This window comes from Phalangium opilio, unplaced genomic scaffold (genome assembly GCF_054372755.1).
Source record: "Phalangium opilio isolate 3A_F unplaced genomic scaffold, DU_Popi_V2 ptg000209l_1, whole genome shotgun sequence".
In the NCBI taxonomy this organism is placed as follows: domain Eukaryota; kingdom Metazoa; phylum Arthropoda; class Arachnida; order Opiliones; family Phalangiidae; genus Phalangium; species Phalangium opilio.
This window is the reverse complement of record NW_028324217.1, coordinates 564094-590790: the sequence shown is the minus strand read 5'-3', so window position 1 is coordinate 590790 and position 26697 is coordinate 564094. Positions and strand designations below refer to the sequence as shown.

Genomic DNA, 26697 nt, shown 5'->3' with positions numbered 1-26697 from the left:
TACCCCCTGCTGTGACCCCCTGCTGTTTCCATACTATTACCCCCTGCTGTGACCCCCTGCTGTGACCCCCTGCTGGGACCCCCTGCTGTGACCCCCTGCTGGGACCCCCTGCTGTTACCCCCTGCAGGGACCCCCTGCTGTGACCCCCTGCTGGGACCCCCTGCTGTGACCCCCTGCTGTTTCCATACTATTACCCCCTGCTGGGACCCCCTGCTGTTACCCCCTGCTGGGACCCCCTGCTGTTACCCCCTGCTGGGACCCCCTGCTGTTACCCCCTGCTGTGACCCCCTGCTGGGACCCCCTGCTGTTTCCATACTATTACCCCCTGCTGTGACCCCCTGCTGGGACCCCCTGCTGTTACCCCCTGCAGGGACCCCCTGCTGTGACCCCCTGCTGTGACCCCCTGCTGTTACCCCCTGCTGGGACCCCCTGCTGTTACCCCCTGCTGTGACCCCCTGCTGTTTCCATACTATTACCCCCTGCTGGGACCCCCTGCTGTGACCCCCTGCTGTGACCCCCTGCTGGGACCCCCTGCTGTTACCCCCTGCTGTGACCCCCTGCTGTTTCCATACTATTACCCCCTGCTGTGACCCCCTGCTGTGACCCCCTGCTGTTACCCCCTGCTGGGACCCCCTGCTGGGACCCCTGCTGTTACCCCCTGCTGGGACCCCCTGCTGGGACCCCTGCTGTGACCCCCTGCTGGGACCCCCTGCAGTGACCCCCTGCAGGGACCCCCTGCTGTTACCCCCTGCTGGGACCCCCTGCTGTGACCCCCTGCTGGGACCCCCTGCTGTTACCCCCTGCTGTGACCCCCTGCTGTTTCCATACTATTACCCCCTGCTGTGACCCCCTGCTGTGACCCCCTGCTGGGACCCCCTGCTGTGACCCCCTGCTGGGACCCCCCAGCAGGGGGTCACAGCAGGGGGTAAAAGTATGGAAACAGCAGGGGGTCCCAGCAGGGGGTAACAGCAGGGGGTAACAGCAGGGGGTCCCAGCAGGGGGTCACAGCAGGGGGTCCCAGCAGGGGGTCACAGCAGGGAGTAACAGCGGGGGGTCACAGTAGGGGGTCACAGCAGGGGGTAATAGTATGGAAACAGCAGGGGGTCACAGCAGGGGGTAATAGTATGGAAACAGCAGGGGGTCCCAGCAGGGGGTCACAGCAGGGGGTAACAGCAGGGGGTCCCAGCAGGGGGTAATAGTATGGAAACAGCAGGGGGTCCCAGCAGGGGGTCACAGCAGGGGGTAACAGCAGGGGGTCCCAGCAGGGGGTAACAGTAGGGGGTAATAGTATGGAAACAGCAGGGGGTAACAGCAGGGGGTCCCAGCAGGGGGTAATAGTATGGAAACAGCAGGGGGTAACAGCAGGGGGTAATAGTATGGAAACAGCAGGGGGTCACAGCAGGGGGTAACAGCAGGGGGTCCCAGCAGGGGGTAACAGCAGGGGGTCCCAGCAGGGGGTAACAGCAGGGGGTCCCAGCAGGGGGTAACAGCAGGGGGTCCCAGCAGGGGGTAACAGCAGGGGGTAACAGCAGGGGGTCCCAGCAGGGGGTAACAGTAGGGGGTAATAGTATGGAAACAGCAGGGGGTAACAGCAGGGGGTCCCAGCAGGGGGTAATAGTATGGAAACAGCAGGGGGTCACAGCAGGGGGTCCCAGCAGGGGGTAACAGCAGGGGGTAATAGTATGGAAACAGCAGGGGGTAACAGCAGGGGGTAACAGCAGGGGGTCCCAGCAGGGGGTAACAGTAGGGGGTAATAGTATGGAAACAGCAGGGGGTAACAGCAGGGGGTCCCAGCAGGGGGTAATAGTATGGAAACAGCAGGGGGTCACAGCAGGGGGTCCCAGCAGGGGGTAACAGCAGGGGGTCCCAGCAGGGGGTAACAGCAGGGGGTCCCAGCAGGGGGTAACAGCAGGGGGTCCCAGCAGGGGGTAACAGTAGGGGGTCCCAGCAGGGGGTAACAGCAGGGGGTAATAGTATGGAAACAGCAGGGGGTCACAGCAGGGGGTCCCAGCAGGGGGTAACAGCAGGGGGTCCAGCAGGGGGTAACAGCAGGGGGTCCCAGCAGGGGGTAACAGCAGGGGGTAACAGCAGGGGGTCCCAGCAGGGGGTAACAGCAGGGGGTCCCAGCAGGGGGTAATAGTATGGAAACAGCAGGGGGTCACAGCAGGGGGTCCCAGCAGGGGGTAACAGCAGGGGGTCCCAGCAGGGGGTAACAGCAGGGGGTCCCAGCAGGGGGTAACAGCAGGGGGTCACAGCAGGGGGTCCCAGCAGGGGGTAACAGCAGGGGGTAACAGCAGGGGGTCCCAGCAGGGGGTAACAGCAGGGGGTCCCAGCAGGGGGTAACAGTAGGGGGTAATCATACTATTACCCCCCCCCTGCTGTTTCCATACTGAAACAGCAGGGGGTAACAGCAGGGGGTCCCAGCAGGGGGTAATGGTATGGAAACAGCAGGGGGTCACAGCAGGGGGTAATAGTATGGAAACAGCAGGGGGTCACAGCAGGGGGTAATAGTATGGAAACAGCAGGGGGTCACAGCAGGGGTAACAGTATGGAAACAGCAGGGGGTCACAGCAGGGGTAACAGTATGGAAACAGCAGGGGGTCACAGCAGGGGGTCCCAGCAGGGGGTCAGAGCAGGGAGTCCCAGCAGGGGGTAACAGTATGGAAACAGCAGGGGGTCCCAGCAGGGGGTAACAGTAGGGGGTCATAGCAGGGGGTACCTTTACCTTAATATGAAAATCCACTCGAGTATTTTCGCTAGACGTAAAGCAAAATGTTCAGGCAGAAGACAAATGACAATTTTTTTGGCATAAAAGGCATACTCGTAACAGTAATAGGGAAAGAACACCGTAAAAAGCTAAGCCTCGCCTTAAACCCCGCTTAAAATCGTGTTTACTTTTAAAGGACAAAGCGTATAAGCAGCTTAAACATAAATCGTAAATTTATTTAAATCCTACAAAACTCCCTCAACAATAAAACACAATAAAACGGCATTAAACAGCATAAAACACATTAAAATGGCATAAAACCCAAAGCAAAAGCTTCCTTTTGGGGGATGGAGTGACGGACGGCAAGACTTTCAAACATAAAAATTAAAAATAAATGAAATAAATCTGGAAATGATTGAGAAAATGTTAAATTTATTTCACAAACTGATATAAAAACGTGTAAAAAGACAATTTCAATTTAAAAAAATGTTCACAGGGATAAGTGACGATGGGGCCCGAAAAAAAAACTAATTAATTTAAACTGGACTTTGAAAAACAAGACGCATTTCGCTTCTTCCCGGACCTTAAACTTCGGAACAATTCGGACTACGATCGCTTTCCCTTAAGAGTTTTTTGGGTGGCGTCGATGGGCTAAAAGATTCGCCCATTCTCTTTTTGGGTGAACGAAGCAATGGCGACTCCGAGCTCCGGCGCGAACCTTGACCACCACGAAGAAAGGATTTCCCGCTTCTTAGCAGCAGGGGTCCTTTCTGAGAAGCGCTTAAGGGCGTGGCCTGATAAGGAGGGCTCTCTCGACCACCGCCACCGCGAGGCGTTTCCGCGGGAACGGTCGTCCCCACTTCTTTAAAACGTTGCAACCATTCGCGTTTGTCGTGTTCGCTACTGGCCGTCAAGGTCAAACACTCGCAGTCCGATCGAGATGAAACTTGAAACGAATTTTTAGCTAAAATGATCGACGGCAAATCGGAAACAAAATGGTTTGGATTGTTAAAAGAATAGAGTGGTACCGAAAGGGGAGGAGTTACGGGAACGCGAGGTCAATATTGTACGACGACTTCCAATACGGTCGCCAAAACCGAGATGAGAGGTTAATGGTTTCTTACCGTTATTGTTGAATGAAAACGTGGATTTGAAGGAGGAACTTTTGGCGTCGGCGTCCGTCACGTCCTTCCAGCTCAGATTCGACCCCGAAATGGGTTGTTTATGAACTTTGTAGCGCGAACTCTTACCTTCCTCCCCTTCCACTATTCGGCTCAGCAAGAATCCAGTGTCAAACAGAAACCCGTACAATTTCTAACAACACACGGAGAACCAACATTCGGATTAAATCCTCGCGAATAATAGGATTAAATACTCGCGAATAACAGGATTAAAACCTCGCGAATAATAGGATTAAAACCTCGCGAATAATAGGATTAAAACCTCGCGAATAATAGGATTAAAACCTCGCGAATAATAGGATTAAATGCTCGCGAATAATAGGATTAAATGCTCGCGAATAATAGGATTAAATGCTCGCGAATAATAGGATTAAAACCTCGCGAATAATAGGATTAAATACTCGCGAATAATAGGATTAAATACTCGCGAATAATAGGATTAAATACTCGCGAATAATAGGATTAAATACTCGCGAATAATAGGATTAAACACTCGCGAATACTAGGATTAAACACTCGCGAATACTAGGATTAAACACTCGCGAATACTAGGATTAAACACTCGCGAATACTAGATTTAAAACTTTAAATATAATAAGTGTTAAAATGCTTACAGTTCCGCGGTTATTTTTGAGTTCTCCTTGACACAGAATACTTTTGGCGGCGTACAAAAATGGTTCCTTCTGAAATTGCAGTCTTTACTCATTAACTATATGTCCTTCAATAAATAAATAAATAAGCGGAGTTTCTTCGTACCTGTCTCTCGTCCGAGAAGATCAGTTTCTGCAATAAATACTCGCAATTCGCTTCTCCCGTTCGTTTGTCAACTGATTTGATGACCAATTCAATCTGAGAAATCTATAATAACCAGAAGTTAATAAAATTTCAATCCATTTAAGTTAAACTCGAACTTATTCGGTTAATACTGACCACATCTGGTAGAAAATCGCGGTCATCGTGGCCTTCTGGCGTCTGCAACAAACAGGTAGAATTAAAGCGCGCAAAGGCTTAAGGCGGGAGGTACGCAAAGGCTTAAGATTAAGACGGGAGGTACGCAAAGGCTTAAGATTAAGACGGGAGGTCCGCAAAGGCTTAAGATTAAGACGGGAGGTCCGCAAAGGCTTAAGATTAAGACGGGAGGTACGCCAAGGCTTAAGATTAAGACGGGAGGTACGCCAAGGCTTAAGATTAAGACGGGAGGTACGCCAAGGCTTAAGATTAAGACGGGAGGTACGCCAAGGCTTAAGATTAAGACGGGAGGTACGCCAAGGCTTAAGATTAAGACGGGAGGTACGCCAAGGCTTAAGATTAAGACGAGAGGTACGCCAAGGCTTAAGATTAAGACGGGAGGTACGCCAAGGCTTAAGATTAAGACGGGTGGTGCGCAAAGGCTTAAGATTAAGACGGGTGGTGCGCAAAGGCTTAAGACGGGTGGTTGGTTACCTGTTTGAGGACGCTTTGCAAGAGAAGCGGATATTTCATCAGTTTGGATCGGGGTACGTCCAAGAAATTCCATAAATCCAATCTGCGACTAAAATCGGACTGAATGCACAAATCCAAAAAGACTTGCAAGTCCTTGCAATTGGCCTTTTTGGAATCTAGGACGCGTTTGGCTCGCGTCTGATTCGACAGATACGGCAAATAAACAGACTCCACTTTCCCCGCCCATTCACTTAAGATACTGCCAATGGCGCTAACTGTTTTTGTCTCCGCATCTCGAACACTCTACAAATCCAATTGAACAGCAAATTAAAATAATAGTAATAAGAATAATACCAAAATATATAATAGTAATAATAATAATACCAAAATAAATAATAGTAATAATAATAATAATAAGAACCTTTATTTTGGTCTTGAGTTCACAGTGAAGTGGCAGTAATGTATCTATTGGTCCAAAAATCTCCGTAGCTTCCGCGTTGCTCAAGATTTTCAGAGTAATCAAGCTGTTCTTGTAGGCGTTGACCACCATCTCCAAGTCCTTGACCATATACTTCTCCCCTTTGTAAAGTTCGTAAATGGCCTCTTGTCTCTTAATTTCCCAATAGCTCATTTCGGTGGCGATGACGGGCCTTTTCTCCAATGGAAATTTCTCCATCCACGAGCGTCCTCTTTTCAGACTTTCTTGGGTGGACTTTTTGCGACAACTGCCAGCTCGTTTCCTGCCCAATGATGGAGTGGCCGAGGAACTTTCTCCCTCCTCAATCTGATTGGCGCCACCACCACCACCACCTTCCTCATCTCGATATCTTAAACTGCTTCTCAAGCTGTTACTTCTGAGTGATGGGGAGGAAAATTCGCCACTCTCTAATGACGCCTCCGTTTCCCCAATGTAAACTTCACTCTTGGCTCTCTAAAATATATACCATTTTTTGGGGTAATAAAAGAACTTTAGGCCTTGGTCAATCAAACTTTAGGCCTTGGTCGCGTTAAACTTAAAACTGTAGGCCTTGGTCGCGTTAAACCTAAACTGTAGGCCTTGGTCGCGTTAAACTTAAAACTGTAGGCCTTGGTCGTGTTAAACTTAAAACTGTAGGCCTTGGTCGTGTTAAACTTAAAACTGTAGGCCTTGGTCGCGTTAAACTTAAAACTGTAGGCCTTGGTCGCGTTAAACCTAAAACTGTAGGCCTTGGTCGCGTTAAACTTAAAACTGTAGGCCTTGGTCGCGTTAAACTTAAAACTGTAGGCCTTGGTCGCGTTAAACTTAAAACTGTAGGCCTTGGTCGCGTTAAACCTAAACTGTAGGCCTTGGTCGCGTTAAACCTAAACTGTAGGCCTTGGTCGCGTTAAACTTAACCTTTAGGCCTTGGTCGCGTTAAACTTAACCTTTAGGCCTTCCGTCAGTTAAACTTTAAAGATTAATAATCTATTACCGTCAACATGCCACCAACTTTCTTGATACGTTTAGCGGGTGACAAGAAATTAGCCAAAGAATTCATTCGACTCAATCTTCGTTTTTTCTCAGGCTGTTCATGGTTTTCCACGTTGAAACTGAGCACGCTAACGTTGTCCTCGCAAAACGATCTCTCCCTCCGCTAAAGCAATTAAGAATCAAGTTTAAAATGGGCAAAAACTCTCGTGAACATAAGAGTCTCAACAAACTTACACTCAGCTTTGATTTGGATACGGCTCGTGGTTCGGCAAATTTAAATTTATCCGATGACTTTTCACTTAAACTGTGAAGAAAAAACAATTGACAATTTTATCCTAATAAGTGGCTTCGATCTGTTGATGGGTTTACAATCGCACCTCAATGTTTTACTTTGAGAGAATCGTCTTCTAAGGCTCGGTGTTAGACTTAACGGATTCAACATGTTGTAATAAGAACAGTATTGTCATTTGAAGATTTAAAACTCAAATTAAATTAAATTTATCCTGATAAACGGAACTAAATCGCCTCCGATCTATAATAGCTACTATTCCAAAAACACCAATCTTTTACTTAAAAATGAATAATAATAGTATTTTACCACTGGAAATATCCATTTACAACAAATAAAATTAAATTTAAACAAAATTAACCTAATATTTACGAAATTAACCCGAATATTTAGGAAATAATCGCAATATTTAACCGCCCCTAACGTAAGCACGTTAGGCCCTCAAATTTGAACAAGCAACAAGGTACTCAACGGTGTGAGTAAGCGGACGACTTACCGGTTGGCTTCTCTACACATGGAGTAATAATGCATTTACGACACCATGCTTTTACGACACCATGAGGCGAAGCTTGTCGTCTGCTACATTTTCTGCTTAGATAATATCCCGCTGACTTTGCAGGGCGACGTGTCCGGCCGAGCGAGAGTTTGGTTTATTGATAATTTTAACAAAAAATGGATAAGCTGCCACCACCATTATCGGCAAAGGTTGTCGGGTAAATATTTATACAATTTTCCCGGAAAACACTTTTGTTGTTCCTAGATTAAAAAAACCGTGCTTGGTACTTCATTTTTCAAGATCATTCGCGTACAAAACGGTCAAGGATCGACTTCCGGTAATTTTGACCAAAGTGATTGATGTCCTCTTTCGGGACAGGAATGAAATTGCCCAAAAATACGGAGAGGTACCGCCACTTCTCCTCGCAAAACGTCGTGCTGCTCCATGACCTCCATCTCTAATCTTACTTGGCTTCCTTTCCTTTTCTTCCAAAGGGGGCTGGACATAATACCAAAATGGCGAGCGAGGAAACTAAGGCCGTGATTGGCCGACTCTCCAAGTTGAGGAACGAAATGCAAACGGATAAATGTATCGTCCCCTTGGAGTCTTCGGCACCCGATGTCCCTGCTTGGAACCAGTGCATCCGCGAATATACTCAAGGTCACGGAGCAGAACCGTCCTGGTTCGAATCCCCATGGCTCTTGGTCGAATGCTACTTATACAGGCGGATCAAAGAGGCCTTTGAATTGACGTACGTCCAATGACCCACGGTGCTCCAATAAGGTTAAACTCATTCAATTGGTCATGATAGGACATTGTTGAGGGAATTGGATCCATTCCTGGATCAGAAGCAGGGAGCCTTTAAAAAAGCGGCGGATACGGTGACCGCCTTGAGCTCTTATCTATTGAGGCTTCGGATTCCTCCCGATGGCGAAGAAAGGGCCTTATTTGTCAAAGAATACTTCGTCAGATTTGTCGAAGTCGGTTCATTGACTCAAGAACCCAGGGTTGTCGAGAGTTTGTGGGCCCCGTGAAAACTTGCCTAAAGGTACTGGCATCCCCTCTCGACGGCCCTGCCACAAACCCACTTAATACGTGTTGTTAAACCTCGTGTTTTGACAGCTTTCATTATGGGGCAACAAATGCGACTTATCCCTTTCTTCGGGGGAAGACGTCGCGACCAGTTCGGACCCATTGCGTCAAACGGATTCATTGCGCTCCAACATCTTGGCCAATGACTCCCAGAAGCTGTACGACATAGTGATGATGCAACGTCACCTAAAAGACGCGCCCCTGACCATGCACCTTATCCTGGACAATGCCGGATTCGAACTGTTCTCGGATCTATGTCTCCTCGATTTCTTGACGCAGGCTGATTTAGTCCAGACTGTGTACTTACACGTAAAAGGTAATAACTCCGAGGATGATGGAGTACCTCCTTCATGACTCGGACCCCTAACAGTCACTTCCCGGTTCTCTCTTTCAAGAAATGCCATGGTTCGTTTCGGACGTCCTGGAGCACGATTTCCATTGGCTGTTGAACTACTTAAAATCTCACGAGAATCCCGATCTGCGGAAACTAGGCTTAAGATGGCTTGGGTACTACGACTGCCAACAATGGAAGGTGGCTCGTCAACCATTCTGGACTTTACCCCACGACTACGCGCGCATGTCCGAAGTGGACTCCGAGTTGTACTCGTTCTTAAGCCAATCGGATCTCATCTTGTTCAAAGGCGACTTGAACTATCGCAAATTGATGGGCGATTTGAACTGGGACCCCGTCACCCCTTTCCATCGCGCCCTTAGGGGTTTTAAACCCGCCCCTTTATGCGCCTTGAGGACCATCAAGGCCGAGGTTGTTACCGGTTTGAGTCCACAAGTTTTGGCCCAAGTCTCCAATAAATTCGAAAACTGGATGTATTCCGGAGAATTCGCTCTTATACAATGTTCTAATTAATTAAGTCACTTTTTGTTAATGAATTTACTTTGTGAAGTTAATTTAAATTAAAAGTTTAATTGAGTTACAAATGTTTGGGTCTCATTTCATCCTACGATATTTACATAACATTCTTATTGACGTCGTGCCATGCGCACTCGCTAATTGGTTTCCAAGTGTATTATTTCGGCGCTGGTCATAGTGGCCGCTCTCAACTTGTTCCTATTCTCTTCGAGAGTGACCAGTCGGTCCAGGAGTGATAAGACGTTGTCGCTGAAGCGGTTGAAGGATTGTTCGTGTTGTCTCAAGGCCTCAGTCTGTTCTCTGATCAAATCCAGAAGAGGGTCATCGTCGCTACCAGAGTTTTTCCGTTTCCTGTTGCCCGGAGGAAGTGGGCCGCTCTCCGATGACCAGTAATTCTTCGAGACATCCTCGTCTTCATTTGATAAGGAGACGTACTCCGTGGTCGGAGCGGACGACGATTGGTCGTACTCTGTCCTCTCCTCACGAACCGTCTTGTTCTTACTCATAATGGTATCGAGGATCTCATAGTATGGCCAGTCCACCGAACACGGTGTGGTCATCTGCGATATCGTTTTCTTCATTTCCTACAAGAGAATCTAAGTCACGAAAACACTTTGTGTCGAAACTAAAGGTTGCCAAGGCACCTTGTACTTGTGGATCAAATTGTTCCACTTTTTCCTGGCCTGTTCCACCGTGATTTCTCCAACCAACCCTACTTCTTCCAGGATCTCTCTATTTGGGGGGGAAAAAACGTATCCTCAAATGATTACCCATCGCGAGTCCTACTAAGTACCTACTGATAAGCCATTTTCCCCGCGGACCTCTTGCCTATTGAGAAAAGGTGACTTTTCGCCACTCTGGCCTCTATGAATCTCTTGGTCAACTCTTCAGACCCTAAATCATATAAATATAACGGTTGACCATTGACAAAATTAACAAGGAAGGTGCACGCGTGGCTGGCTACTCTTTAAAATTGGTTCCTAAACCTAAGCCCTAAATCCGAATCCAAAGTCTAACGGATAATGGCTCCCCCTCAGCAGCATAGGCCATTTCGATGCTGGAGTTGCGTCGAAATGGAATATGGTTACGCTTCATTCAGTATGTTACTAAGAAGAAAGCCGGCTAGCCAATTGGATCGAAATAGTCTATCTCGCTTAGCCAAGCGCGCTAGATTTACGGCCAAATCGATCTTTAAATGGTTTTTCTAATAGAATTTCGCGGCTATTAACATTATAGCGTTCTAGATTTTTAATTCCATTGATTTTTTAATATATTCTTACATTTAAAATCTGTCCCTAAATCCATAACTGGCAAAAATTTCGATCCTAAAATTATCGACTCCGATTGCTTTGTTTCGCCTTCAGACTCAGAGCAGACGATTTTTTGAATTATCATAGCAGTGCTGCCGACTGCTGCCAGATTTGAACATAAAATTTGAACTGATCACGCAACCCACTCGATCTTGCGTTTGCGATAGTGAGCAACATATTGAGTGGGCTATGAATACCAAAATCATAAGTACACAAACGGATAAGTATAACAATGAGTAGTAAGTTGGTAAGGCATATTAGTAGTCTTGAATTTAATCATTTATAATTGTTATTGCAATCCAAAACGTCAGTATGCGTGAACAAAGGTTTTGATACATTTGACATAAGGTAGCAACAGGATACAAAAATGAAGTTCATTTTGTTTATTACTTATATCTTTATTTTCATCTTAATATCCTGTTACAACTAAAGAAGCCCAGGCATATCCATAGTTGATAACCCAGGCTACCCATCTCAATATAAGAATCGGTAATGGACTCTCCCTATAGGCTAAAATGGACTGTTCCACGAGTAACCTTAGGCCCATCATAATAACAGTGCTGCGAGTTTCGCTCTAGCGCGTGTGACCCAAAACAGATGGTAGCCAACCCCCCCCCTTTTCTCTCTTCCCCCCATGGCTTCAGAATTGTAAACAACATCTCGAAACCAAAGAAGATACACGCCCCAGGAATGGAAACTGTAGCTTCCTCTAGTGTAAATTTTTGTCTCTCCCCTCCTAGTACGCTCCAAAGGCAGGCTCGGTTGACGGAGGTATTTCCGGCTACTTTGAAATTGCATAGACCGGAAGTTCCTTGATCAGCCCAACCCCGAGACATACCTTCCATTCCCGGAGCGTATATTTTCTTTGTCGAAACCAACCGGGTCCGCGTACAACTGTTGCTAGCGCTCAATCGGGCCAATGGTAGAGCAGCTAGAACCTCGATAATAGCGCCGCCTAGCCAGTTTTTTAAATTTTCCCCCTCGCAAAAAAACGTGACTTTGTCCGTTCTCAGCGGGGGTTACGTTTCGAAACACGTTCAGTTGATGATGACTTCCCATTTTGCGGCCCTTTAAAAAATGAACTCCCCCCAGGCCTCTGGTAACATCGCCTCATCCTGTCTCTTTAAATGTCTATACTCAATGTTACTAGACACACCATGGAATCCGAGGTCAGACGGGACTTGACCTCAAGCTCCCTCAACGCCAACTTTTGTTTTAATTATCATAACTCTAGTTCAAACAGACTTAAGTCTCATAGCCTTAACTATTTGTCTCTCAAATTTTCCTTTGTATGATGATGATAATTTCGACTTTCAAATATTGAAAACGTTGAGAGACATGTTTCTGATAGAAGAAATTGTCCATTATCGAATGAGAGTAAATAATTTAGATTACGATTCAATCTTCTTAGTACATTTCTGTTTTTGCAATGGAAAGTTTGAAATGAACAAACTCATTGGAAAATTACCCATAAGCACCGACTATCGATAGACAGGGGTCGCCTGACTTTTGTGTACTCAGCTAAAAGTACTGCACGTCAATTTTTCTATTTCGTGGAATTTTCCCGTAATCAAACGACTTTGAAAAGTCAACTGGATTTTCCAGTACTACAGGCGACAGAGCGACTGCCTCGAAACAATCATTAGCTCAAACCACGACGCAAGCTGCTCGCGTCGTGGAGCGCGTGATTGAGTGGGCTATGATTTGACTAACGAGGTTCAGATCACTCTGACCAATTTTCAATTCCACGTTTTGACAAAGTATAAAATCTATGGTCCGTATGGATGTACTGAGAATCAATATAATACCGTCTGACACGCGCGGGACACGGATGGGAGTGTCAGGACTCAGACCGTCCATCTAAGGACCCCAAGGACAACAATGGATCGAAGCGCGCTGTCCCGTTTCCTTCTTATTCGGGTGCAGCGTGCAGCAGCAGCTGCATTCGGTCCCAGGATGCGAATGTCACCAATAGTTCTATAGATACACCCGCTATACGCTCCCCAAATACAATAGATTCCCCTTACTTTTTTGTTAGAGGGTTTCCTTCCCAAATATAAATGAAAAGGCCACGTAACCAAGCAACTAATACTGGTCCAGAATTATAATAAATTCAACAGTAGTTTTTATACGTTTTGGCGTTCAGTTAGGGTCATATAGAGGAGGTCATCCAAAGGATGGACCCGTTAAGGTTTTCCTCGCCTTACTTAAAATCTCGGGTCAAGTTCAAAAGTGGGTTCATGGCACGCCTTAAAAACACTTAAATGAAATAAACATCAGATATTCTTGAAGATAAAAACCAAAACGAGTAGGGGAAAACCACTACGTGATAGAAGGAAAATACTATCGCCCCCAAAAATAACTTTGAAATTTCGGATAAAAGAAATACACTAAAACGACACTTATAAATATATTCAATGGCAATTTACAATGAGGTTTTCCCCTTAGCACTCGAATTTACCCAAACCCTTTCTGTTTGGTTCTGCGAAACAACGCGTGGGAACGAAAATATTTCACCAACAGGGAACTACCACCCCCCACCCCACCCCCAATTCTGCCCCCCCCCTACCGTTTGTGTAGAAAGGTCTTGTATTTATATATCTGGCAAGCAACGTTGAAACAATCTCATTGACGTAATGCTGTAGCTGACGTCATCAAACTCCCTCTTCCAAATTTGGTCCTCGGAGACTCTCATTGGTTGAAAAATATCACTTCGTCACGGACAAACCGAGGCGAGGACTCGGTACTGAGTCGAGTCTCTCAGGCAGAGACTGAGCCTTACTAACAAACCCTACGCCTCGAACTACTTTTCTACGAGTCCCGAGTCGTAGTCTCGTATAGTTTGTGTACGTTTTTACAAAACTCAGCTCTAAAGAACAAAGAGCTTGGGCGGAGGATTGTATTTCTAAGAAATAACGCCGCTGGCGTATGCCACGCAATATCCTAAGAAGTACCAAGTACTTGACCGTGGTGCGACGGCGATAATATTTGTAGAAAACAGAGGAGTGTGTCCTATCTGTAGATTAAAATAAATGGGTCCAAAGATATCTTTCATATCTGCGAAACATTTTTTGGGTGGAAAACAAATTAAACTACGTCCTCCTCTAGAATTAAACTTGTTTGAATTTAATTTTAAAATATGAAGGGGCAACTTTAACAAGAACAGATCGTCAATGTGACTCGATATCGCTCTAAATTATAAACCTGTTTGTGATCCAACCAAGTTTAGCTAGCTTGATCGAACGTTTGGCTCGATCCAAATACCTTTTACAAGAACACCTAATAGCGTTACGCCAAAACCTAAATAAATAAATAAACCGTGTCCACCCATTATAAGCGGGAACTTTGTTAGATAATCTTAAATTAACCTATTATTCGTTCGTAATAAATAAACATAAACATTTTTCTATCAAGGGTTGTGTACCTTTAACTAAACAAAGAGAAGTTATTTTCCTTTTTAAGAATTAACAAAGAGTATTCATAAATATAGTTTTAGAAGTTCAGCTAATATAGCTAAGCCTATTTTTTATGCGTTTTGTATGTAAAATTCGTACGGCCACAAATTATTTTTGTAATAATATTTAGTTGGTCCTAAGCGTCTAAATGATGTTCGTATTCATTTCCGTTTACAAAGTTGCTAGAGAAAACCAGTTGAACGAGAATTTCGTAGGGAAACACCCAGAGCCAGATTACAATTTTAAAAGGCACCAATCTCAACAATAAGAGCTTAGAGGGACCCACAACAGTCCTCTAGAGACTGAAATCAATTGTTCCCGCGTGGTCAATGCTCAGTGTCCCCAAAAGGAGCATTAACTCTTAGTCTTAGAAGGTCGGTCGAAGGTGACCACTCGAACCTTGGTCAACAAGGCGACCCTCTAAAGCGTTATGGGTTGTATGGTGAATGACTGCTAGCTCGTAAGTAGGCCTTTTCCTCAAAGTTGGAACTCCTAAAAATAACGAGAGGTAAACAAGTTTGATACTCTTCGGTTTCGTGGCCCGAACCAACCGAGTTAAAAACGCTAGTCTCGCTGTTAGGATCCTGTTGCCAAGCGCCATTATCGACCAATCGTCGTCCTCCATCCTAGTTGGATTCCAACGCGAGGCTAGCGTCGTCGGCCTTACGGCCATCCCATTGGCGGAGAAGAGATAGCGTCACTCGACAATCGAGTTTGACGTCACCCTTCCCCCTACTCGTACCTCGACCGAGAAACAATTGCGAAGCCGCGTTTCCAAAAGAGAGTCCGCGATCGAATCGAGATTCTGGAAATTTCCAGCCAGCCATACGCGAACGGAACTGAACGGGAGAGGTTAGGCGCGGACGACAGACGCCAGCGAGAAGGACAATAAAGGGGGCCATATGCCCAATTCGTTCTCCTCAACAAAGAGACCCAGACGAGCAACCAAAATCATCAACTTTTGCCAAAGATAAAGAATAACAACCACCACCGCAACAACAACGACATCGACGACGACGTTGTGCTTTTCATTAGTTTCATTATTTTCAGTTTGTTCGAAAAAAATTAAGTCAGGGTCTCTCGCGCGGCCCGTATCCCATCGTTACCTTCGCCATAAAGGATTTAAAATTTAACTAGTCTCGAAGAAGGTTGAGCGAGTCGAATCAACCCTGGAATATAGAAGAGAAGCGAGACAATTCGCGACGAGGACCATTAAAATACAACGGAGACGTAGTAGTAGTAATAGTAATAGAAGAAGATGAGGAAAGAAATAACTAGCGCGGCCAATTTTCTGTCGAATTTATTGCGTCTGGGTAATGGCGTCGAAGACGTGACTTTGAACGAATTCCGAGTCAAGTTGGAGGATTTGTTAGACCGTCATTATCAAGAACATTGGTTTCCGGAAAAGCCTAACAAGGGCTCGGGTTACCGATGCATCCGTATCAACCACAAAATGGACCCAATCATCGCCAAAGCGGGGTTCGCGTGCGGCGTCGACGAGCCCGCTCTTAGACGACTCTTCCCCAACGAGTTGACCTTATGGGTCGACCCCAAGGAAGTCTCGTATCGAATCGGCGAGAACGGAAGTATTTGCGTTCTCTTCGACGGCAATAAGAGCGCCGACAAGTCCTCGACGGAATGCGAAACGCGACAACGCGCCAACGACAAATCGCGAAAAAATCCGCCCAAAAATTCCGCCAAATATTCTAATTATTACCAAGCGCATCAACAACAACAACAAAGGAATAACAACTCGTACGAACATTCGTCGAGCAAGAAATCGGCCACCACTTGCAAAGAGAGTGTCAGGAATAGCTGGGACTGTTTTATCATGGACCCCCGGAACGTCCATTTCGAGCAGTTGGCCGCCTACGTTTCCAGCAGTTAGGTCCCCGAAACCTCACCAACACACACATCAACAAAACGGACATTCTGTAAAGTACTTTTTTTTATAAACAAATCCTATCCTTTAATTATCCCCCCTAAATCCTAAATTCCTTTATATTCTCACCTTCCCCCCCTTCCCTCCCTAATTCGTTCGTGACGTGGAACGTGACGTAACGCGGCCGCCATCTTCGCGTTCTTAAAAGTGGTTCAGTCTAAAACGGCTTTTCCAAAACTAACTATACCACCACCTTTTTCTTTTCTCTATTACATCTGGTAAACTTACCCTAAAAAAATCTCCTCTATGCCTTCTTGCGCGGCCTCCATATTCCCTCTAGCTGGAGCTATGGAGGAAAAACTATTCCCTCTCCGCCATTTTGTTTTTAACTACGTCATCATATCCTTTTAAATTTTTTTAAACCTTTGTCCTTGTTATTTGGAAGTGCCGTTTTATCTTTGTTCGACTTAAAAAAAAAAAAAAAAAACAAACGCGATCTTGTCCAGTCGATCGGGTGATATTTTTTTCAGTTGTTTTTAATCTTTACAAAATACAAAATATTGAGGTTCCACTGCCAAAAAAACACAAAAAACAAAAAAAAAACGAAAAACAAATACAAACGATTTGACCCAATCCTAAAAATTACTTAGGAAGAAAAAATCCCCTCCGAATTTTGTCTAAAAACAAAACCCTGTGAAAAACAAAAAAACACTGGAAAAAGTCTTAAAAAACAATAAAAAAACGTGTCGATAAAAAAATATAAATACAAAAAAAAGAAAAGAGATATTTGGAAGGAGGTGTTTGTTTTTTAAATATTTGTAAAAAACAAAAAACATATAATATATCAGCAGGGAGTCTGAATTTATTTTTGTGATCTCGTCATATACGCCCCCCCTTGACACCCTCATATTCTAAAATATAAAAAACAAAAGAAAAAAAACAAAAAAAAATAATAATAATAAAAAAGCCTTCCAAATATTGGCAAACGTTTATGTAAAAAACAAAAAAAAAAGAAATATTGTTATAAAAAAATACGGTTAAAAAATCGGATATATATACAAAACATCCTCAAGTACAAGAGAAAATCTCCCGAGGGGCGAGTCACTTCACTCTCTCAGTCTCTCTCAAGAGCGAGAGTTAACCACCCCTCGGGGGTAATACACACGGATTTTTTGATAAAAAACAAACAAAAAACTACTAAAGTACAACAACGTTTAGTGACCAATCAATGAAATATGGGGACCACTATTGTTTTTTTAATTTCTTTTATGATCAGCCCTTAAAAAACAACATTCAATCAAATGAAAACGTCCACCTCTTCTCATTACGTGATATAAAAAACAAATTTAAAAAACAAGGAAAATCACCTCAATTTGAGTTAAAAAACAACAACAAAAAACAAGGTTAAGGGAAGGTTTTGGTTGTTAAAATAATTATTTACAGTTTTGTAGTAAATTTAGAATATAAATAGACGCGCGCATGCGCCCTTCTAGTCTTAATAAAAAACAAATTGATTTCATACCCGGTTCATTTTTGATGGCCATGTTATATATATATCAGAATCTCACCGGTTTAAAAAACAAAACTCGGTTAAATAATTATTTTAGCATAAAAAACAAGACTCTCTTTCTTAGATGGACTATTTTCATGGAATATACGCGCGCTATTTTGGTACGTGCTATAAAATATTCCCTAAAAAACAAACAAAAAAAATTCTAGTGATATTTGAAAAATAGCGCGCCATTTTTCATTAAATCGTCCGTCCTAAAAAACAAGTTTTTTATTCGGCAAATTTGGGGGACCAACTATAAATTTCGAAATGATTAAATTAAGTAAACAAAAATAATGAAAATGTGATTTGTAAAATAAAACAATGGAACAGGTAATTTCAAATTACTAAAAAAACAAATTTATCTAAAAAACAAAAAACCCGATTTTCGAGGAAGGCCTTAAAATTGTTAATTAAACCAAACTGATCTTTTCTTAAAAATCACGCCTAAAATTCAACAACACAATCATGATTTTGTTTTTATGGGTTGTGAGGCTCCGACCCCCCATTTTGTTAGTTTGTTTTTTAACCTTCAAAAACAAGAGTGTCGAGCGCGAATTGTTTTTTTAGTCAAAATAATCCTAGTGGAACCCGAGTTAATTAAAAAAACAAAAACCTACAAAAAAAATGCTGTGATGTTAAAAGAAAAATAAATAAAAAAAAACTTTTCCAATTTTAAAAAAAAAACAAAGACATATTTTGGAGATACGTCGGTTTTAATTTTTTTTAAGAAAAATTAATCTTGGGCCACAATAAAAATTTTGGGCTAAAAAGTTTCATAATCGCGTCTCAAATAACACTTTATAAAAAACAAATCATGAATGGTTTTTTAAAAACAATGTTCCTGAAATAGAGCCAATAATTTTTAAACCTAACGCTTAAGCCCCGCCCCCCCTTTACCCTAAAAAACAACACACAGGGAGAGAGCCTCGTGATTATTTCACAACCTTCAATTAAAATTATTTTCACAGGCACTTTAAAAAAAATATTTCTAGGTCAAATTTAATATTTAAAGGTTCGCTAAAACTCGGTTTTTATACTTTTAGAAAGAGGTCGAAATTCCATAGAAAATTCGGTTGTTTGCTGGAAATTTCGACCCCTTTACGTTAAAGTTGTTTTTTTATCGACAGTATTTTTCATAGATACAACTTAAGGATATATACCTCATCAAATTAACTGATTTTAGCGAACTTTAACTATTAAAGCGTTAAAAGAAAAAAAAAATTCAAGATTTTTTCGAAAAAAACGGACGAATTCAATAAAAATTATAATAGTGGCAGTCGGTATTAGGTTTTTACGTAAAGATAACGTAAAATGTCACTACTCTGCCTTGGCTGGCTTGTTTATTTTCCTCTCAGATCTCAATAACGTTGTTTAAAAAAATATAAAAATAAATCGTGTTTTTCATATATTTCCCCTTTTTTAAACGAATTAATTTTTATAACGAAATTTCCGGTTCAAAAAATAAAACAAAATAATTTTTAATTAAAATTCTTGCATGTGGTATTTAATATTTTGGAAAAAAAATCTTTAAAAAAAAAACTAAAAATAAAAATATTAAACGAAAAAATCTTGCATTTTTAATTATAATAAAATTTTTAACTTAAAAAAAATTAAAAAAAAAATCAACCAAAAAAATTACAAAAAAACCTATAAAATGACTGAAAATCTTGTAAATGAAATGAATTTTTTTTTGTACAAAGTTAATTTTTCCTTTTACTCCCCCCCCCCCGCGTCAAAATGAAGAGCCCCACCTTAATTTTAATGGTATTTGCCGAGAGATAAAATGGCGGCTGATGCTGACGTCACGACGCCTTACTGTCGCGAACCAAAACAAATAAAAGTGAATAATAAAAATATAAATATTGGTTTTCCCCCTAAAAAGGGAAAACATCAACATGTTTAAAGCATAAATTTGACTCACTCTCTCATTCTTACAATTCAACTACCAACCACACTTAATCAGGCTGACTAATTTCCTAGCTTAGTTGAAATCAGGCATTCATTCTTGGCTAGAACTTAAATCGCTCAATTGAAATCAGGCATTCATTCATTCATTCATTCCAGAACTTAAATAACTCCATTGAAATCAGGTAACAAAAGTTCAGGTAATCTAAAAAAAATAAGGACTACTCCGCAATTCGCCATTGTTTTAGTGGCGTCTGCTAAACCGAACCTCTTACCAATACGGGATTGGTTGAATTCTCACAGGCTGATAGAGGTAAGGGTAAAAGGGGTTCTGGCTAGCAGACGCCATCCACTAAACCAATGGCGGATGGCGAGGCAGTAGTTCTCCTTTTTTAGGTCTAATTAAATGTACTAATTATCATATTGTAATAAGAGTGTCATTTATTTTCTTATTAATATTTAATTACTTTTATATTTAGAAAAAGGTAGCCGTTATTTTAAGGTATAGCGAGAAATTTTCCTTAAAAGTAGTACTTAGCTTTATTTTTAACCCCTACAGCTTAGCTATTGCACTTTGTTAAATGTTATTTAAAAGGCAACTTAAGTCTCCCTTGAAATGGAAAAAAACCACTTCATACGATTTAATCAGCGTTTATAATTCGGTCGTATTGCGCAAATTGCTCTTTCCCTATTTTTCTGGCTCGCTTTACAATAATAACGATAAAGTCTTATCAGCTTCTTTAGTCGCTAAGCCGAATAACAATTAGGCATAGACGCATTTTGTTATTTAAAAAAGAAACAAAATGGACACGTTATCTCCAGTGTTCTAAATTGGATTATTACACACACCCAGCTGCGCTAAGCGCGTCGCAAATGTCAGCCCGGGAGGGACCAGTATAGTCCTCTACATCAAGGGACACTAAAGTGTGTCAACAGAAGGTCGCCATTCACACTTTATATTTATCTAATTTATTATAATGTATTAATTGACCTCGTGTTTACCGCGTCGACTATAGCTACTACTAAAAGAGAAAGGTCATTTCTAGAAGGAAGGTCTAACAACAAAGCTTGAACAGAGTTTGACGTAACTATACGTCTTTGATTCAACCCTGAGGAATGAAACATTGAAATCAATGACTTTCAAGGGCTTCGTGACCTCACAGAGGGATAAATTGTGCGAATATTAATCAAAGCTAATCAGACTTGATCATTAATTAAAATTATTTAACATACAGGGTGTTCTTCATCCAAAAAGGACTCAGGGTAATTATAGGACCGAAGTACTGTACATGAGTGGGATGCGTGGATGGTTCTATGGGAAATCAACTGAATTTTGAGTGATTCGAAAATGTTAAATGCAACTTCTATGACCAGCCCTTAGATTTTGATTCAGCCCCCACAATTAAGGGATGTATGCACCCACAAGTTATCATGAATTAACATTGGAGAAGTGTTTTCTGATTGGATGACCTATTAAATTTAACGTAAGAAAACTGAACACATAATTTAATAACACACACTTCTCTAATGTTCGTGATAACATTGTGGGGGTCAAAATCAAAATCTAAGGGCTGCTCATAGAAGTTACATTTAACATTTTCGAATCACTCAAAATTCACTTGATTTCGCATAGAAGCATATTCTGCTGCAATTCAGACTGCTATATAATGTCACTAGCTTGCTTATCAGAGTGTGTATTATATAAATGGGTGTATATACGTTCGTTATCACGGCTCGACGAATTCGTAACGATTAAGGTCTCGTTGCTCGGCGACGAACAATTAAAAAGACTGTATACAACACGGCACTTGGCCCCAAATGATTTTAAATTACAAAAAAAGGCGTAACAAATACTCCCAAAAAACCATGTACGCGGAACACGTTGCTATACGGAATAAATAAATAAAGAAAGAACAAGCTCTGACGTGTTTTTCTATATTGTCAACCCTAACTAAATTGTCAACTGAGGGAAAAATATTATAATAATTCAATTTACAAAAAGGTTCGAATGGTCAATTTAAATGCGAGATTAATGGGGCCTGTTCAAGAAACACTTGTTAGTTGTTACTGACATTCATAGCGCAGATTTATTACAAAGCGTTCCACGCGTCCCCAAGGACAGTGACAGTCCCGTTATAGCAGCTTGGTTCGGCGACATTATTATTGTTCAATTGATAGAGGCGCAAATAAACTAGTCCGTAATGTTAACTCTCTCAAAACCCCTTTAGTGAATGTTCCATAATGGGAGGCTAATTATAGGATCGAAGTAAATGAGTGGGATGGTTGGTTTTAAGAAAAAAAAATTTTGGGAGTCAAAAATGCACCTTCTATCACCATTTTGACCCCACAAACAAGTTATGAACATTAGAGTGTTTTATGGATAACCCCTCAAATATAATCAAAAATCTAAAAGACAAGACTCATTTAATTAGGGTGCACCCCTTGTGGTGACAAAAATCGGTTATAGAAGTTACATATTCGACTCAACATTGAACCACCCCACTGTACTTCGGTCCTATAATTACATTCTCTTTTTGGAGCACAAGCTGTATTATAAATACACATAATTTGCAATGTAAAGACTACACGATAGGGTTATGTATGTTTTTAACTATTTTAATTTATTGCGGGTTTGGGGGAGATGGTGGGATGGCTATAGCGGAGGAATAAATCATCATCAAAGTGACTTCTTTGTCACACCATTAGTTATTCATTATAACCCAATCTATTCATCGTGAAGATATAAATATCGAATGTAGATCGGCCCTAAAATTACTTCGCGTTTCATATATCGCCCAAAGATGAAGTTATACTTGTTGGCGGTTGCGCTCACCCTGGTGGCCCTCTCCTACGCCCAAGACGGTACTTAAAAAATCTATTAGTGTCCCTCAAAACTATTCAATATTCCCAAGACTCCAATCTAATTCTTTATCCATTATTACAAAAGCAACAACAGCAGCCGCTGATGGTTCAAGTACCACAGCTTCGTCTGCAACTGAGGCCGGTGGTAGCACTGCCTCGTCAGCAACTGAAGCCGGTGGTAGCACTGCCTCTTCAGCAACTGAAGCCGGTGGTAGCACTGCCTCTTCAGCAACCGAAGCTGGTGGTAGCACTGCCTCCTCAGCAACAGAGGCCGGTGGTAGCACCGCCTCCTCAGCAACTGAGGCCGGTAGCAGCACCGCCTCCTCAGCAACTGAGGCCGGTAGCAGCACTGCCTCTTCAGCAACTGAAGCCGGTAGCAGCACTGCCTCCTCAGCAACTGAGGCCTCAACAACACCGGCTTCGGATGCAGGCAAAGACCCGAATAAAACTTGCCAAGAATTGTACCAGAATAAAAACCTGAACGTTACCGGTGAAAAGGTGACAGCAATACAACAATGGTGGTAATAGAGAGACAAGAGTTTACAACTGAAATGGACCCCTTATCATTAACAGGACAAGAATGAACCATGCGAGATTCACTGCTACGTTCAAAATCAACGTGGACGTGTTAAGGACAGAACCAAGAACGAACAGGATCTGACCAAATGCGGCGATAAAAAGGTACGCAATCGGACTCTGACCCCGACTGGACATATAGCCTATATATATATAATTGTTGCAGGTTTGCGTCAGTGGCAAGTGCACGAGTAACGATACCCCCGCGTCTAAGGCATGTCAAGCTAAATACCCCGATGAAAGCGTTCACGGCGAACCCTACGTAAGTATATAATAACTGACCAATCCCGAGAGTACGACGCGTAGTTGACCAGCTCGCTTAAATTTAAAGGGAAAGTGTCAAGCGAGGTGTCAACGATCGGGAGCTAGAGGCAAAACAACGGTTGACCAAGAGGATGGAACCGCTTGCCAGAAACCTGGAGTAAATACACTCTCAAAATTTTCACCTTTCTTTCTTAATGCACTAAACTATAAATAACAATTACTTGCAGAGAAATACGGGAACGTGTAAAAAAGGACGCTGCGTTTAATTAGAGAATCGCTAATGATTGTATTATTCAATTAAGAATGCAATTAAAATGATGCAAAGCAAAATATGTTGTCAGATTTTTACTCCTACTAATAATAAAAAAACCTTGACACAGAACGACGCAAAATATTATCGAGCTGAGCTATTTGTTTTTCTCCCAATATTCAAGGTCACCTTTTGCATAAACGCCGCCATATTGGCAAGCTCTGCACATATAAGCTGGTATAAGCCTAAAAGATTTTTTAGGGGATTCTCGAGACTTATACGGGTTCCCGATTACGCAAGCGTCACTATAAATCCTGCAGAGTTAGTAATATTGCGACAGACCCAACTAAATTAGTTTCGATAACAAAATAATCAATCGAAACTCTATAGAATAAAAAAACATGAAATTGGAGTCAACGAGTTGAGGCATTTCTCGCCTGAATATTGTTATAACTCTAACGGCAATTAGTCTCGGGTTTTACTTCGATACTACGTAGATTGAATTTCGAAGCAAAATGAATCGATTCGTATAAGAAGTTCGCTTGTGTGTCGCAATTCCTTATTAAGGATCCGCTTAGAACTGGTTACCCACGCCACGCAAAATTCCAGATAAACGATTCCACTACCTGATAGGCGAGCAACCAACTAGAAACTAAAGCGCGCTGCCCTCCCCCCTCAGCCTCTTCCCCCAAACTAAGTCACGCGCGGAGACACACAACGTAAATAATCTCCTCTACACTTGCATACTTCCCAACTAACCACCCACTAAAACCTACTGATCCTTCTAATTAACTTGAAATTAACGCATTTTAATTTGACCATACGTGGACGTCCTTTGAGTATGTTATAGTCCTATTTCTCCCCTTTAAAACGATACCTTAAACTTGGGGTTCCGATAATCAGGGCCCGAGTAATTAAGCAAAATGTTGACAAAAGTCCTCTAAATATTTTTAAGATGGGCATGCTCGCACACCACTTTGGAGGGTGATAACTCTGGTTCTATAAGAGATACGGGGATGTCCTTTGAGTATGTTATAGCCCTATTTCTTCCCTTTGAAAAGATACCTTAAACTTGGGGATCCGACAATCAGGGCCCGAAAATTAAGCAAAATGTTCACAAACGTCCTCTTCATATTTTTAACATGCTGGGCATGCTCGCACACCACTTTGGAGGGTCATAACTCTTGTTCTATTAGAGATACGGGGACGTCCTTTGAGTATGTTATAGCCCTATTTCTCCCCTTTAAAACGATACCTTAAACTTGGGGTTCCCACCACAATCAGGGCTCGAGAAATTAAGCAAAATGTTCACAAACAAAGCCCCCTCCACATTTTTAACATGGGCATACTCGCACACCACTTTGGAGGGTCACAACTCTGGTTCAATAAGAGATACAGATACTTAAAAGTCTCTATTATAATACTTGGGCCATAAACCAATCAGGGCGCAAGATAATAAAAAGCTTCGCGCATAATTACAACTGTTGAATAAGCCTGAATTTGTGACGATGTTAATTTATTCGGGTTACTAACTATTGCAGATATCAGTATTTATCTTGTTTTTTTTTGGTCAAATTGTGTTTCGAAATGGTGCCATTGAACCTCCTTCACTCGTTTCAGTTTGCAATAAATAATGTTGCGATCGAATTGAATTTTTGTGTGTCAACGCAGCCTTACCTCTCTGGCTCGCTCTACGCTACACCTAACTTAAAGGGAAGCTAAAACACAGACAATAACATTAACACCGACTGACACTAATTTTAAATTATTATAAATTAATGTTCATTAAATCATGAGGAGAGCTCTTTTTAAATTCAATTTGAGGAATCGTAGCTTAAAGTGCAATTACGCGTGTTATTATCCCTTTAAACAAGCGTATTTGTTAACCTCGTGACACATAAGGAACGTTGAACCTAAACTAACCAAGGCTAATGTTTGTCGCAAGCAATTTAATATTCATATCAAATTATCAAGCCTCTACGCGCTTTTGCTTTTAGCCGCCCTTTAATGTCCCCATTTTTTATAGAGAAAGTTTACCCAATTCTATAGCGACGCCTGGTGGACAAGCGGATTATATAATTTCCGATTAATTTTAAATGTAATTAATTAAACTGATTAAGAGTCCCTAATTATTATAATGAGAAATATCATAAATATTTATAAGAAACAATGTTGAAATTGAAGTATTGTTTGGTTTTAAGAATGGTGACGCTATGTACCACCACTCACCAAATTTCCATTATTTTGTGGGAAATTTGAATATTCTTATTAGTCAAAATTGATTAATTACTTAATGTAATTACTAATTTTCACGAGAATTTTCTGTTAAACCATAAAAATAAAATGCCTTGCTTAAATTTGCACTATTGCAACCTCAATTGACAAGGGACAAGTAACTCAAGTTCAAAGGTCACTTTCCCTAAACCAACACCCCCCCCCCCCCAAAATACAGGTGTGATTATAAATGACTTTTGACTTACTCCTTTAGTGTCCATATCCTCAGGTCAATCTCCGTGTCTCCAATTTAAGAAGTCATTTACGTAAATTTGATCTTCCATCGTTTTTCTGATGCCATAAAATTACCCGCATTAGCTTTGGCTTAATAATAAAACTATGAAAACTATCTAAAAATCCTGACTAAATCTAATCTTTTAGAATTAAGATTAATTTAAATGAATTTAAACTAACTGAAGGCATTAACTAATGTTTCTAAGGTAACAAAGGCTAAATTAAAGAACCCAAATCGGGACGGGCCTTGGTTTAGTTTTACAAAACGTTAAGCCTCGGTCCCTATCAGGTTGACCTTTAACCAAACTAACATTTTACTTCTAAGTTATAAAAATCTTCATTACCTTCGTCCATACGCTTAATTACTATATTTAATGTTAATTTAACTAAGCTAACGCAAAATATTAACATAATCCCGACTTTACCGCGAGAATAAAGCGCCCGAAAGAACAAAGAACAAACCCATGAAAGATCATTCAAAAAATACTCTACCGAATTGGTAGCAGACAGCTAATAAACAGAGTAAATAAATATCGAGTAAAGACATAGCCCACTCGATCACGCGCTCAACGACGCCAGCTGGTCAAGACGAACACCCCACTCTAGGAATAATTGAAACAACACAACA

The 26697-nt window shown here is 42.0% G+C and overlaps 5 protein-coding genes across 7 annotated transcripts; 3 read left to right on the top strand and 2 right to left on the bottom strand.

Annotated features, from left to right (window-relative positions):
* Positions 1-3122: 3122 nt before the first annotated feature.
* On the bottom strand, positions 3123-7485 carry LOC149618128 (rho guanine nucleotide exchange factor 3-like). The gene is made up of 10 exons (XM_089855733.1): positions 7138-7485; positions 6995-7064; positions 6762-6923; positions 5732-6241; positions 5332-5613; positions 4819-4860; positions 4645-4746; positions 4503-4571; positions 3832-4021; positions 3123-3671 (listed from the first exon to the last, which is right to left on the bottom strand). Exons 1-10 carry the CDS (start codon positions 7200-7202, stop codon positions 3292-3294), a joined length of 1872 nt encoding a protein of 623 aa, XP_089711859.1. The 5' UTR covers positions 7203-7485; the 3' UTR covers positions 3123-3291.
* A 104-nt stretch (positions 7486-7589) lies between these two features.
* On the top strand, positions 7590-9573 carry LOC149618127 (damage-control phosphatase 1-like). The gene is made up of 6 exons (XM_089855737.1): positions 7590-7762; positions 7846-7951; positions 8040-8296; positions 8357-8525; positions 8668-8953; positions 9033-9573. The coding sequence occupies exons 1-6, from the start codon at positions 7722-7724 to the stop codon at positions 9500-9502; spliced, it is 1329 nt and encodes a 442-aa protein (XP_089711863.1). The 5' UTR covers positions 7590-7721; the 3' UTR covers positions 9503-9573.
* LOC149618126 (uncharacterized) lies at positions 9540-11417 on the bottom strand. The gene is made up of 4 exons (XM_089855741.1): positions 10786-11417; positions 10303-10399; positions 10150-10237; positions 9540-10089 (listed from the first exon to the last, which is right to left on the bottom strand). Exons 1-4 carry the CDS (start codon positions 10898-10900, stop codon positions 9643-9645), a joined length of 747 nt encoding a protein of 248 aa, XP_089711867.1. The 5' UTR covers positions 10901-11417; the 3' UTR covers positions 9540-9642.
* A 3580-nt stretch (positions 11418-14997) lies between these two features.
* LOC149618125 (protein BTG2-like) lies at positions 14998-19615 on the top strand. Its single transcript, XM_089855744.1, has one exon. It carries the CDS (start codon positions 15529-15531, stop codon positions 16156-16158), a length of 630 nt encoding a protein of 209 aa, XP_089711870.1. The 5' UTR covers positions 14998-15528; the 3' UTR covers positions 16159-19615.
* Positions 19616-19765: 150 nt separating this feature from the next.
* LOC149618124 (uncharacterized) lies at positions 19766-23641 on the top strand. Of its 3 annotated transcripts, none has more exons than XM_089855740.1 (6): positions 19766-22471; positions 22557-22969; positions 23045-23152; positions 23214-23309; positions 23379-23468; positions 23539-23641. In XM_089855740.1, exons 1-6 carry the CDS (start codon positions 22411-22413, stop codon positions 23575-23577), a joined length of 807 nt encoding a protein of 268 aa, XP_089711866.1. In that variant the 5' UTR covers positions 19766-22410; the 3' UTR covers positions 23578-23641. The 3 variants fall into 3 exon arrangements, with proteins under 3 accessions (XP_089711866.1, XP_089711865.1, XP_089711864.1); XM_089855739.1 differs by lacking the exon at positions 23539-23641 and having other exon boundaries at positions 19766-20783; positions 20845-22471; positions 23379-23530; XM_089855738.1 differs by lacking the exon at positions 23539-23641 and having other exon boundaries at positions 23379-23530.
* The last annotated feature ends 3056 nt before the right edge of the window (positions 23642-26697 follow it).